The 13,815-nt window shown below is 39.1% G+C and overlaps 1 protein-coding gene across 9 annotated transcripts in view; it reads left to right on the plus strand.

Annotated features, from left to right (window-relative positions):
* SORBS2 (sorbin and SH3 domain containing 2) overlaps positions 1 to 13,815 on the plus strand; it is a 183,253-nt gene that overhangs the window by 117,140 nt on the left and 52,298 nt on the right. For 4 of the 9 annotated variants that reach the window (XM_077144631.1, XM_077144632.1, XM_077144636.1 and 1 more), the window contains 2 exons: positions 1,338 to 1,557; positions 3,828 to 3,942. In XM_077144631.1, the coding sequence (XP_077000746.1) occupies positions 1,338 to 1,557; positions 3,828 to 3,942 (335 nt within the window). Of the gene's footprint in view, positions 1 to 1,337; positions 1,558 to 3,827; positions 3,943 to 11,612; positions 11,772 to 12,437; positions 12,522 to 13,815 lie in introns of all 9 variants that reach the window. The other 5 variants (XM_077144627.1, XM_077144630.1, XM_077144635.1 and 2 more) reach the window with 3 other exon arrangements.

The following is a 13,815-nucleotide window of genomic DNA, read 5'->3' on the forward strand; positions in this document are numbered from 1 at the left end:
CACCCTCCTCTGCAACAGCTGTGACCTCACTTAAGCTTCCTCTTTCCAGCCTGACTGAGGAACTCCATGAGATTTTCCCTCCCCTGACACCTCAGGCCCTTCTCCTAATAGAAATGTTGCCACTAGTCTCCAAAGACAAATGGGGGGGGGGGGGAATATAACAAGGTTAGCCAGTTGCAAGCCCCTTCCCTGATTGTAGGTCCAGGTTCCCCAAAGCAGTAGCAGGACACTCACTAAGATGTTTGCCGCAACTTTTATTCCTGGGGATAATATAAGCACATGAAACTTAACTCCTTTAGCTGGCTTTGATTGTCAAGTCCAGGCAAACCAATAAGCGCAGACTTTGTGTCTTTTTGCTTGTCATGGAAATTTGCATGTGCCTTCAAGAAAGGTGGATGAGTGAAAACAGGCTTAGCCCAAAAGATTGAGATTGCAGACAGTTCAAGTTTTTAAGTCATATTTTTAATATTAAAGTTTGCCTCAAGTAAGCAATTAGTAAATTAAACAGCAATTACATGTTACCTTGTGGAGCCCTTTAGAGATAATCCAGTTTTACAATTTACTCAGTGGACAAAGCAACAGCAACTAGTGGCTTCCATCTCACCTAACCCTGCCTCTCATTGTTCCATGTCTTGCACTTTTCTGCCACTACTTTTTTTTTACCCCTTGTGCTTTCCCTACCACCCAGTCTAATCCCTCAGGGTCAGCTCTAGTCTCACTGCTTCCATGACAATGTCTCTAACCAACTGCTATCTTCTAACACCCTTTTTGGTTTTCCTCATTTGCCCTTTATCATAATGACCAATTATTTTGGTCCTTCTATTTGAGGCTCATTTCCCCAATGCACTATAAGCTGGTTAAGGCTTCCTTTCCTTGTGCCTCACACAGCACTGGATACATATATTGAATATATATTCAATATTTTGTTTGATAGTCATTATTGTGTTGTCACATGTATACTAAAGCTTTTTAAAGCATTGGAAGATATTTGGAAACGGTTCTAAGTATTCTGAATGTCCTTCTAAAACCTTAGCTATGTTATCAATTTATATTTGGGAAGGAGAAAATGTGCCAAGTAACTTAATTGATAGCTAATACCAGTCTGATTATTACCGATTCCAAATTATCTAATGAAAATTCACTATAATCATTGCTCATGTATAGCATAAATTAATAAAGAATATATGCTCCAATATACGCATTATGAATATGCTTATAGATAATAATTTGGAAAAGCCATTGGATATTTTGAGGGGGACAGAGTCTCCCATGCACTTTTTCAGTGTTACCTGTTTCCGGTTTGTTTTTGTTTGTTGCTTTGTTTGCTTTCACCACAGGCCTGTACAATCCACCGTACAGTGCTCAGTCACACCCTGCGGCAAAGACGCAGACCTACAGACCCCTTTCCAAAAGCCACTCGGACAACAGCGCGGACGCCTTTAAGGATGCGTGCGCCCCCGGGCCACCCCCGCACGGGCCACCCCCGCACGGGCCGCCCCCGCACGTGCCACCCCCAGTGCCGCCGCTGCGCCCGAGAGATCGGTCTTCGTCGGAAAAGTAAGGCATTTCCCCCAGGGGTCGCCTGTATATCGCCTAGGAGAGAAACAGGGCCACGTGGCATTTGGTGGAAGAGTCGGTGCTTACCTTACAGAGATAATAATGCGTGTGTGATCTTATCCCAGCATAGCTTTGGATGGAATTAGAGCTAAATTTGAATCCTGTCGTGGACATATTAGCTGCATGCATTGAGCAAGTGACTTCCATTTTCTAAACTGCCATTCCTTTCTAAAGTGGGCTTGCAATAGAGCGTATCTTACTGGGTTCTCAGAGTTAAATAATATAATACAAGAAAAGGACTTAACCTACCACTTGGCTCATAACCAGTTCTCGGTAAAGGTTATGTCTGAATGGGATTATTAGTAGTTATCCCCCTAATTTAAAATGACACCCTGAAAGTGTGTTTATAAATCTTTATAACACATTATTATGAACAATCCCTATAAAAAAATATTTCGGTGGGAAAATGAGTATTACTATCATTTATAGTATTACTATAGTGGAAATGAGTGACAGACAGACACTTGGTAACTAATACCTTATTTATGGTTTATGAATAACCTTCTTTGCTTTCAAAAGGTATTTTTGGGTACCAGAGAGCAACTTTTAAATTATTAGTAAACCCAACATTTTCAATCTGAGGAAACTGAAAATTAGCTATGTAGTCTCTAACCTGCTATACCAAAGGAAAGACAGGTCAATGATTTCTATTTATTTGACTTCTGAAATGCATTTATTGATTAAAAAGTATAGGTTGTGCTCATGCTACCTCGAGGGTGATTTCAGTCACTGTGACTTCATGAGCCAAGATTGTAAACATGTTTGCTACAATCTGGATAGAGGAAGCCAACACAGTACATTTTTCAACTAAATAAGGATATGAGAACTCTTCAGAATTAATTCTCATTATTAATCATTTCTCAGTCACACCATCCCAGAAAAATTCAATGCAATACCCTATTGTACCATGAGAGTAGCTGGCAATCATATAGGACAGCACAAAAATAGACACATTATGTCTTATGTCTGGAGGGCTTCTCGTTTTAATACCAATCTCTTCATGATGGGTTATGTGCTTAGAAAGTGTCATGTGCTAAAAATTGAGAAATAGTTGTCTAGAGACAAAGATTTCTTTACCATAAGAATAGAGCCAGAATGAACTCATTTAATTCTATCATTCTTTCTGTGTGTTTAATAAAAACAAATCTCTTACTGAGAAGTATGATAGTCTCTTAAAAATTTCTAGATGACTTCCATACACATTGTCTCAAGCAATCCTCAAAAGCCTCTGTGAGGAAAAAAAGGCACAGTGTTAATTATCTGTGTTTTACAAGTAGAAAAAAACCTGATTGAATAAAGGTTAAGGGCTTTGCTGAATATTAACCCTTCGATTTAGTGGAAAGCCTGGACTTACCCCTAATTCTTCTGCCTCTTAGAGCACTTCTGTTTTCAACATGCGATGAAGTCAGCATGTTGCATATTGTGTCCCAAATTGTATCCTCATCTGTAACCAGAAGATCCCTCTTCCATAAACATGACTAACCCACTGGAAGCTTCCTTCTTTCACTCTAACCACCTGGAAAAGCTTTACTTTCTAAGTCGTTCTTTGACAGTCTCTTGGAAGATATTAGTTCAAGAAAAATAGCCACTTCCAAGCAGTATAAGCAATAGGCTAGATGTCGAACTCTGGTTTTTCAAGGCTGACACCAGTGAAGGATCTTCGGTGCCACACTGCTTGCTCCTTGTCTGTGATAAATTAAGTGATACTTTTGCGCCTTTCACAGAGAAACTGTGATGCCACTTGCAAAATAAGCAAGACCGGATATGATGTGTGCGTTTTCCCTTGTCACTTTGGATCAAGTATGCCAGGTCGCAGAGTGGTGGGATACACTAACGTAGCGTAACAGCGCGTACTGCCATCTCCTCTAAACACAAACATACGTGGCTGCCTCTAGTGATCCAGGGGGTTACTAGCAGGTTCACTGGTGCATGTCTACAGAGCCCTTTTGGGAGTTTATGAGTCAACTATAGGATCATCACTGCATAAAAAAAATAAAGGGAACTATAATGTGAAATAAAGGAAATGAATTTCTTTAAATCATTTGTGTAAACCAAAGCATAAATGTGGTGCTATCTGCACACCAGCTTTTTTATCCTGAGAGATTTTAAAAATCTGTACTAAAATTAACTTCAAAATCAGATAATTTTATAGACCTGCTTTAAGCCTAATGAACTATTTTAGCATGCAACTTGTCATTTCTTACTTCTAGGCATGACTGGGATCCTCCGGACAGAAAGGTTGACACCAGAAAATTTCGTTCGGAGCCAAGAAGTATTTTTGAGTATGAACCTGGGAAGTCATCAATTCTTCAACATGAAAGACCAGTAAGCAATTGTTATTAAACAGAATGCCAGTTCTGTGGCCTTCCTAGGTTTAAATACATTTGAATTTCATACTTTTTTAGCAGTTTTTATCACTAAGGTAATTTACCTATTTCGTTATTTAGAAGTCAGCTATTTATTTTGTATCACTATTTGTGCATTGTATCTCAGAATTTAAAGATGCATTCTCAGCTGGATAGAAAGATAGAAGAAAAGAAAGGTGAAAGGAAGCATGGAAGGAAGGAAAAAGGGAGGGAAGAAAGGAGGAAGGAAGAAAAAAACAGACAGGATTCACTTACATGTAATTATGGTGGTGCTTAAACATGGTCACGAAACATTTCCATTTTATAAAAGGAAAACACCCTCATAAATGCAACACATAATTTCTATTCTACATTGCTGATGAGAAAAATCAATCATTACGTACTCCAAAACGCATGGACCCAGGCAGTTCCAGCCCTTGGTTTCCATATTGCTTTCTTAATATTTCTTTGGTTTAAAGAGAAATTTTCCAAATTCTGTTTTTATAACAAGTTGTTTTAATTAATTCTTATTAAATCCCTCTCAGGTTACCAAGCCTCAAGCTTCGTGATTGATTGTCAATCTAATGGATCAAGATTGCATTTAACTTTGCAGCATTTTTATTCCAATTGCTTATCCTAATTATATGCAAAAACAAAAAAGATATATAAACTTGGAAAAAATTCACTTGCCTTCTCGAAGTGCAGTTTAACAACTGGGTTCTTCCTGGTGCTTTTCTGTTTTGATTTCCCAGGCTTTCTGTGTCTTTTGCTTGCCCTTATATAGTGCTCTCACAATCTCTTTGAAACTCTATAATTCTTCTGCACTGCCACCAAAATCTGCTTCTAGAAAAGCCATTTGTCATTTGCATTTTACACTGGTCCTTGCCTTAAAAGAATGTTAGGTGTCAGGAACAGGAAAAAAGAGAGTTTTCTTTGTTAGCTCATTCAATAATACGCAAGAGATCACACCAATATATAATACAAGGCCAGCCCTGAGATTAGATTTGGAAATCTTTACCTCACCACAACCAATATGAATGCTCTGAATTTTGCTTTGGAGCCCCATTTTTGTGGTTGTGCTCTTGAGAAGTACATTCAAAAACTTAACAATTACATAATAATTCATACTTATTTATTTAAGCTTGCTTTGCCTTTTTTTTTCAAATAACTCATATATTTTAGCATAATAGGACTTCAGCAGGAAAACGGAGAGAAAAAAAGAGGACCACCACTGATTTGCAGGCTCCATTGCAAACTTTTAACAAATTAACTGTTAACACATTAGAGTATATGATTAATTATCATGATACGAGACTCTGAAACTTTTAGGATGAAAATTGAGTGAACCACAGTGTCACCAGTGCATAAATTTGAAAACAGCCCAAATAAGTTTGCAAGATAATGATCTCAGATTTAAAGGTAGATAAGGGAACTTTATCATTCTAATAATATGAGACTCTAGGATGATGAACCTTGTAATTGTATTGGCGTGCTTTTGGAGCTGTGGCGTCAGGAAACAAGGTGATTTTAGAAGCTTTCCCATCAAAATGCATCTATTATTTACTCATTCAACAACATTTATTGAACACCAGCTATGTGTCAGACATTGTATTAGGTACTAGGGATGCAATGGTGAAAAATACATTGTTCCTGTCTCGAGGAACTCTGGTCTGTCATTTAATGTCTGTGCAGGGTTAGGCCTGCATGCATGCAGAGTAAACAACCCCCTATATGGTTAGAATGGAAGGACACACTGCATCACGAGTTCATTTGCGGACTCCGTCGTGCTGACCGAAATTTCCACATTACTCATGCCTTTGGGGTAGAGCTCTGAAGACTTCTAGTTTTCAAATATTAATAATAATAATGACAAAAGTTGCTCAACCTTATTGAGCACCTACTATGTGCCTGGCCCTATAATTAGGAAAGTATTCCTTGCTTCATGTAATGTTCTTAACAGCCCTATAAAGTAGCTACATATCTTCCCATTACACAGATGGAGAGACTGAATCACACATAAAGGATGGCTGCGCCAGGCTCGGATAGCTGGTGGGTGCTGAAGCTGGGCTTGGAGCCCAGGCAAGCCCATGTCTGGTGTGTTTGATCACTGATCAACTGCTGCTCCAGGATTGGCTGTGTAGGACTCATACTTAGCAAGTAGTCATCACCACTTCAATTTGATTATTTAGCAGAATAAATTCATTTTATTTATTTACTTACTACTTTATAATAAATGAGTGTGCTCAGAAATCTGGGCCTTGAGTAGTTAAGACACAGGACCAGAACATTTAACTGGTTCTAAGAACAATGGAAAGATTGGGAGCATGGATGTTGCCAGGAATTTGACTCTGAGTGGATCTTTGCAAGTCACAGACCATGAAAGCCAGGGAAAGAGAAGTAGAAGGAGCCTAGAAAGGAAGGAGGAAATGAGAATGAATGTTCAATGGACGAATGCAAAGAGCCAAACCTTCCTTCTCTCCTTTACATTTTGCTGAGAGCCAGCCTTGTGCAAAAATAAGATAATGGCCTAATCATCTGCATCATGTTGGCCAGGTCTTTTTTATGTATAGGAGTGCTTTATTATCTTTTTTTTTTTTAATCAAGCCTGAGTTCATTTTGATTAGTTCTATAAATCAGGAGAAAACAGGGCTGTGTACAAAGTGGCGTTGCAGAGACTGGCTCTGTATCAATATAGTCTTTAGAAATGTGGAGGGTCCCTGAACACACAAAGCTTGGAGAATGAAGAGCAGATCTGCTGAGAGTCGTGGGATAGCAAATCGACAACCTGCTTTTAAAGGTTTCATGAGTGCACTCTCATGTCTTTTAACACCAAGGGGATTTTGTGAGTATTCCTTTGCTCTTCTCTGGTTTGATTTTTGTAAATTATACACAACAGCTAGGGAATTCTGCATTGCTCTTTTGAATTCCTAGCTGACAGCACCATCTGCTCGGTTTTCCCAGGTGTCATTTTGGGTTCCCTGCACCCTCAGTGCTCTCCACTGCCATTCCTCTCTCTGGTCCACCACCATATCCTGCCTGGATTCCCAAAGCTCCTCATTCATTTCCTACTTCTCCTTTCTATTCTTGCATCACGGCTAAGGCAAGCTTTACAAAATCTTTGTGAAACCTCCTGCTCAAAACACTCTGCTGGCTCCCCATCGTGTTGGGGCAAAACCCAGATTCCCTAACATAATTTACAAAATCCTTGTGCTATGACCCCCACTGACTTCTCCTATCTCATCTCTCTTCCCATCCTCCCTGCCTCCCTCTCTGTGTTCTAGCTGTGCACACTGCTTCCAGTTCCCTCCTTCCTGGGCCTTTGCACAGCCTATTCCCTCTACCTGCAAAATGCTACCTGCTACATCTTTCCTCATCTTTCAAGTCTCAGCCTGGACACACGTTCCCCAGGACACTTTCATGCTGCCTCACTAGGTTTAAAGCTCCCTCTGCTGTGTGCACATAGCACCCTGTATTCCCCCCACCACAGCCCTTCCCAGGCTGAATTTAATGGCCTCTCAGCTTGTCTCTGATCTCCATCAGACTTTAAGCTCCTTGAAGGCTGGGATCATGTCTGGTGCACCCATTGCAGCCCCCAATACCTAGCACAGTGCCTGGCACATGATAAGCGTTCAGTGAATACTTGTTGAATTGATAAGCAAATGAATAAATATGGGTTTTACTCTTGTAGTCAGTGGTTAAAAGTTGGCAATCAGTGAAGAATGCCACTCAAAGCTTACAATTTTAGGAGCTTCTTCTGAATCATCTGATATTTGAACCATAAAGAATTATCCCAACTAACAACGTGGATAGCATTTATTGTGAAACCACATGATTCTCTGGGGACACAAAGGGGCCCAGGAGAGGAGGACAGCTTGAATGAAAGTCCCCCATGCCCTGCCAAAAAAGATCCCTTCTTCCTTAGGAATCGATGCAATATGCATTGATGTTCTTTATTAGGAAAATAAAAGCCAGTGTAATTTGTTGAGGCTCATCATTATTCATTTGACTATGAATCTAGAAATGTTGACTACCTAAGGCATAAGGTTTGATCACCAATCACAGGAATTTATCTTTAACTGACTTGAACCACAAGTCTGAACTGTATTTCCACAGTGTAATATAAGTATATTACACATGGAATAAGTATACTTATTCCATGAGACAATCACACAAACTCTCTCCTGGGATAATAGTAATTAAAAAAAAAAAAAAACTTTACATCCCCTCTGGATTAGATAAATTTGTGAGTCACACTTTCTTTAAAAAAGCACTGTTTAGGATCTCTCTTTTAGTGAGATCCTAAACACAAGGGTGTCACTTTTCCCTATAATAAGTAAACCAACATAGAATAATAAAAGCAGAAGGAAATAATCATTGGAAACAATGTGCAGAGTTAGAACATAATTTAAAACTTCAGTGAACATAAGCTTCTTTATCAGTGAAAACTGTCACTCAAAGCTTGCAATTTTAGGAGCTTCCTCTGATCATCTGATATTTGAACCATAAAGAATTATCCCAACTAACAACATGGATAGCATTTAGTGTGAAACCACAATGAGTATAAAGCATAGCAGTCAATTCCATTAAAACTCAGAATCTAATTAAGCATGCATGTTAAACAACCAAGTTACCCTGTTACATCATATTTAGAGCAATTTATAGAAATCCTATGCCAGCAGTGAAAATGCTGTAGAATATTTTATAGTGAAATTCATTATAAAATTTCACTATATTATGGTGAAATTTGTATAAACACGAAAACAACTAAATGTTTTTCATTTTTAGAAGACATACAGAACTTTTAAAATATTCACCCTTGGTAGCTTTTAAATAAGGATCACATGTGAATCATAGCTTTAGTTTTTTCTTAAGCTTAATGACACAAAGTTCTTCTTAAGCAGAGATTTGCACTTTTTTTCACAATAAGAAAAGACAAAAAAAGGTTTAAAAATGCACAAGAGGATTTTTGCTCTTTTATCTTTTACTAGCAATTAGTGGAAAGCACTTTGAATCTGATTTATAGTGCCTATAGCTAGTATTGCAAATTTTGCAAATTTCCCATGGTGAACAAGAGAGTTTTTCTTGCTTCCTGAATGAGCTTCTGAGTGTTAATATTAGCTCAGAACTCAAAGGGACTTGCAAGTTACACATGGAAAGTGTTGAGTTCGTGAGATTATTAGCATGCACATATGTCTGTTGGCTGATCATCTGCATGTGTGTCGCTAACTGTCACGAGTCTTCTGTGTCCTTTAGCAGTGACTCTGGATTCCTGCATAATACATTTAATTGTTGTAAGACTGAAAGGATTGGGGCAGCCACAGCAAAGAGAAAATTCTAGTTCTGCCACCTAAAATTCCTTTACCTTAAAGGCTCTGCTCAAGTGAGTGCCTTGAATTATATTCCAAAGTTATAAATAATTGCCAGTTATAATTTTGGAAATGTTAATTGTTAATATCTATTGGCATGGATTCTAGGTAGTTTCCCACTATGACTATAAATTGAAATTTAATCTATAAAATCTCAATTTATTGAAAATTTCCATTCTAAGGAATGTCGCAGGGTGTTAAGTTTTCTGCTTTTTTCCCCAATATTCTGTCATAGAAATATATTTCTAAAATCAGGTCTTAATGTACCCATTTGCTATATATTTTCTTTTAACTGGAAGTTGAAGTGAAGTTACAGCAGCTAGCAAGTATACTTACTTGTTTAGTAAATTTGCTGTCCTCTACCATTCAAAATGTTTATTTTTAACAAATTTGTTTCCTCCAAGAGAAACTCCCTTCTCCACTTAGCAAAGCAAACCATGGTACTTGAACAGTGATTGTAAAGCAGGAATTAATAATATCTCTAAGTATGTAAAAACAGAAACAATGTGGAAAAAATACTATGCCTCCATAGACAGAACCAAAATTTCTAGAAAATTCTCTTTATTGTCATTAACCCTGAAAATCAGCTCCAGCAGACCCATTCCATGAAATATTTGTATCTATAGCGATCATAATCTAAATGATAATTGGAGAAAAACAATATTTGGGGGATATCAAAATCTCAGTCAATACTTTTACAATTTGATCCACAGTGAATCAAATGTGGATTAATGAATTAAATGGAAAATCAGTTTCTAGCAGATTTTCTTTCTGTTTCTTCTGTGGTTGTAAACCAAAGAAGATGTTGGCACAAATAGAGGAAAATGCATCAAGATTCATGCAGCATTTTCCCATACATAATACTAAGATGCTCACTTTGATTTCTATTTATTGCACAAATCACATTCTAACAATATAGCAAAATAATACTTAAAAGAGCGTAAAGAACAGGCAATCTGAGCACAAAGGGCTCTCGTGGTCTTTCGTGTCTGTGTGCATTTCCTTTCTGTGCTCACCCAGATATAGGCTCGGCAATACTATCGTGCTACTGTGCACATGCATTATTATAGTCTGCTTTCATCACTTAGTATCCCACCATAACCATTTCCCAGGTTCTCTACACAGTCTTTATCCTCATAATCCCTACATATTTTGGACAACTTAGGCCCTTTCACTATTTAGTTATAATACCTTACTCTTCTCTATCATTGTCTGTAGTTACTATTATAACCTTTTATGATAAAATATTGAAATAAAATCACCTCTCTAAAAACGCTTTGGATATAATTCGTTATTAAAAATAGACTGTGTATCATTCACAAGACTATTGGAAATGCAACAACTCAATAAAACTTTGGGACAAGCTCACATTCAAATAGTACTTTTGTGTAAACATGAATCTCTCCAAGCGCCCAAAACTATGAAGGTAAAAGAGCATTTCTTCCAGAACTGAAGTGCAGTTACTTGGTGGAAGTCCTTGCATTCCTTTAAGAGCACTTACGAGCCCTCCTGAAAAAGTCTGAGTAGTAACAGCTCTTCTTCTGGGAAGGTGCATAGCTCCTGGGGAGCTGGAGCTTGTTTTTTGCTGGCTTAAATACTGTACTGAACAATTGCACCATGTTTATTTAGTGTCTTGTGATAATTTTCAAAGAGGCAATAACCCACATCTAGTACTTTAAGCATCCAGTTTTAATATAAAATGAACAGCCTGAGTCAGTCTTGTCAGGCATCTATTAATTGAAAACACAGAAACTATTGCTGGATAAAGTAATGCTATGTATTTGATTTTTCTGTTACTAAAGAAATTGAAGGTAGTTTCCCAAACCGTTTGCATTTTTCCATTTGTGGAACATCTTAAATACAACATTCAGAAGCCACTGGAGGGGAGTGAGTCAACTGCAGAAATTGACTACTCTAGGTTACGATGTCAACCAAACCAAGATGGGGTTTTATCCGACATCTTCTTCCCCACCCTTGACCATCCACAGTAATGTGAAAAAGCCTAACCCCATCCAAATCCTCCTCTTGAGCTCCAAGTAGACAAATGGAAGGCGCAACTTGGGGCATCTGTCCTCATTTTCTGAAAGACTCCTGGTCTTCAGCTCATTCCAAGGGTTCCATATCATTCCTAAGGTATCTGGGTCCCCAGGGACACCTCTCTGAAATGTTTCTCTCCACCTTGTCCAAGGTAGGACCCAAAAGCAGTGCTAGCTGGTGTCCCCTCAGATCCCTCAAGAAGCTCTCTCTAATGAATCAGTTTTTCCTTCACCCCTCTTTGTTACAGCCCCCTCTCCCAACAACTCCGACACCTCTTCCAAGGGAGCCGGGCCGGAAGCCTATTTCTGTTGCACCACACCAAGAAGTAGCTGGTAGCCCCTCCCCTCCGCCCAGGAGTGTCATCCCCACCTCGGGCTTGTGCACCCCAGCTCTCTCTCCCATCCGGGTGAGCTCCTTCCTTCTTTGACTTTTCTAACGCCTTTCGGGAAGTCCAAGTGTAGCCCTGGTTTGGCAGAGGCTAAGAAGACAAAGTCATAAGCTGGCTGTTCACATCCGCCCCATGCTGCCCCTTTTCTTTCTCACCCAGACCCCAGGTCCTTCACACCAGTGGACCCTTAAAGCTTCCCAACACCCCTCCTTCCTCCCCCATGCCTTGTATCCCTTCCTGCCTTCCCCCACCTCCACCTGCAGGCTCTGCACACACCTGCACCCGTCTGCATCCTGTAAGTTGGTTTAGACCTCCTACTGGGAATGTGGTTCACCAATGAGGGCAGCTACTTGGAAACCAACCTGAGACTTTTTGAATCCTCTGGTGTGCTCCAAATGCTCATTCTGATGTCAGATTCCCAAATTGTATGGATCAGGCTAAGGAGAATATGTGGAGGAGAGAGGAAATATCTAAGGTCATCAGCGACACCGTTGAAGCTCACCTTCATATCTTAAGTTTACTCATTTTACTTTGCTTCCTTGTTTTCTCCTGCTGAGATTTGTTGGATGAGAGGAGATGCGCGTTTGCGTGTGACTGCGCGGGTGTGTTTTTCGAACCACACAGCATTTCCCTCACTTAGCTCAGTGTGCCTTTTCCTTCCCTCTTCCTTCACATCTGCTCCAGACTGGTCGCATAAATCCAGATGACATAGATTTAGAAAATGAACCCTGGTATAAATTCTTTTCAGAACTGGAGTTTGGACGCCCGGTAAGTGAGGCTAGACTAATTAATATAAGAAAAATTAGGAGAATGTTGTTTGATTTATTAAAACTCTCATTATTAGAAGAGACAGGTGTCATTTAGAGAGCAAAACCTGAATGTAAATATATATACAAATTTGGTGCAGCTTAGTCTGCTGTTACTTCCATACCAGGTGGTTAAACCTGCTTGGACACTTGCTCCGTGATTTTTCTTTACCACTAAATCATGCATTATGATTACTTTGTATTTAATTAATTGCAAATTCAAAATGTTGAGGTAGTTTCCTGGAACATTCAGGCTGTCATCGGCGCTTTTATGGAAGATTTGTATCTGTTTGCGGTCCATTTTGACTTAGTTCAAAAAGAAGAGCATCATGACATTTATGCTAATAATAATTACTATGATTGTAGCTCTCACTTGCTGAGGAACCACCAAGGACCTGGAAGAGGCTAGGTGGTTCTGTCCTCATTGACCCAGCGAGCCCTAGCAGTGCCCTTCCAGTGAGACGAAACAGGGGGCCCGAGGGGTTAAGTAATTTACCCAAGAAAGTAAGTGGCAGCCGGAATTTAAACCCAGACCTGTCAGATTGTCTCCTGCCAGAGCACAACAATTACAGTTAGGGGCATTAGAACTAGGCATATAAGGAAACCTTGTGGCCCTTGATTCTCACCTTACTATTAAAAGCCCACACCTTTCTAATCCTCAAACCCCTACTGGAAAGACCCTTCCTGGTAACCTGACCTCCTGGAAACTGCTGCCCCTTTGGTATTCAAAGAGTAGACTCAAGCTTCAAAAAAACAATCTCTCTTGTTAAGAACTGTGTCTGCCAAGAGCAATGCATTTCATATGTGCCAGTTATATCATTTTTATACTCCTATTGGAATTTCTTAATTTTAAACTCTCAAGTCACGTACTCAGATTACAATGCCCATCGATGCTTTTAAAGATCACGGACTAAAACCTTTCTTTTACCCTATCATATACTGCTTTATAGACTCGTATACTGATCATATATTGTAAAGCCGTGGTTATGGTATCCCCTTTTGTCCATTCAAATGCAAAGGAGACATGTAGTCTTTAGTTTGGGTCATCATTTCTTATTGAACTGAATCAAAAGTGACTGTAAACAAATATAAGCCAAAGAATTTTTCCCAGAATTTCTATTGCCTTGTAACAGGAATGTTCCCCCACCCATTTCCCCAATTTCTATCCTGTTATAAATATAAATGCATTTGATTTCAGAGGAAAAAAAATTCTCTACCTTTATTTTGTATTTATCGTTATTGTTGAGTCAATCGTT

Source organism: Tamandua tetradactyla, chromosome 26 (genome assembly GCF_023851605.1).
Source record: "Tamandua tetradactyla isolate mTamTet1 chromosome 26, mTamTet1.pri, whole genome shotgun sequence".
NCBI classification, from domain to species: Eukaryota; Metazoa; Chordata; class Mammalia; order Pilosa; family Myrmecophagidae; genus Tamandua; species Tamandua tetradactyla.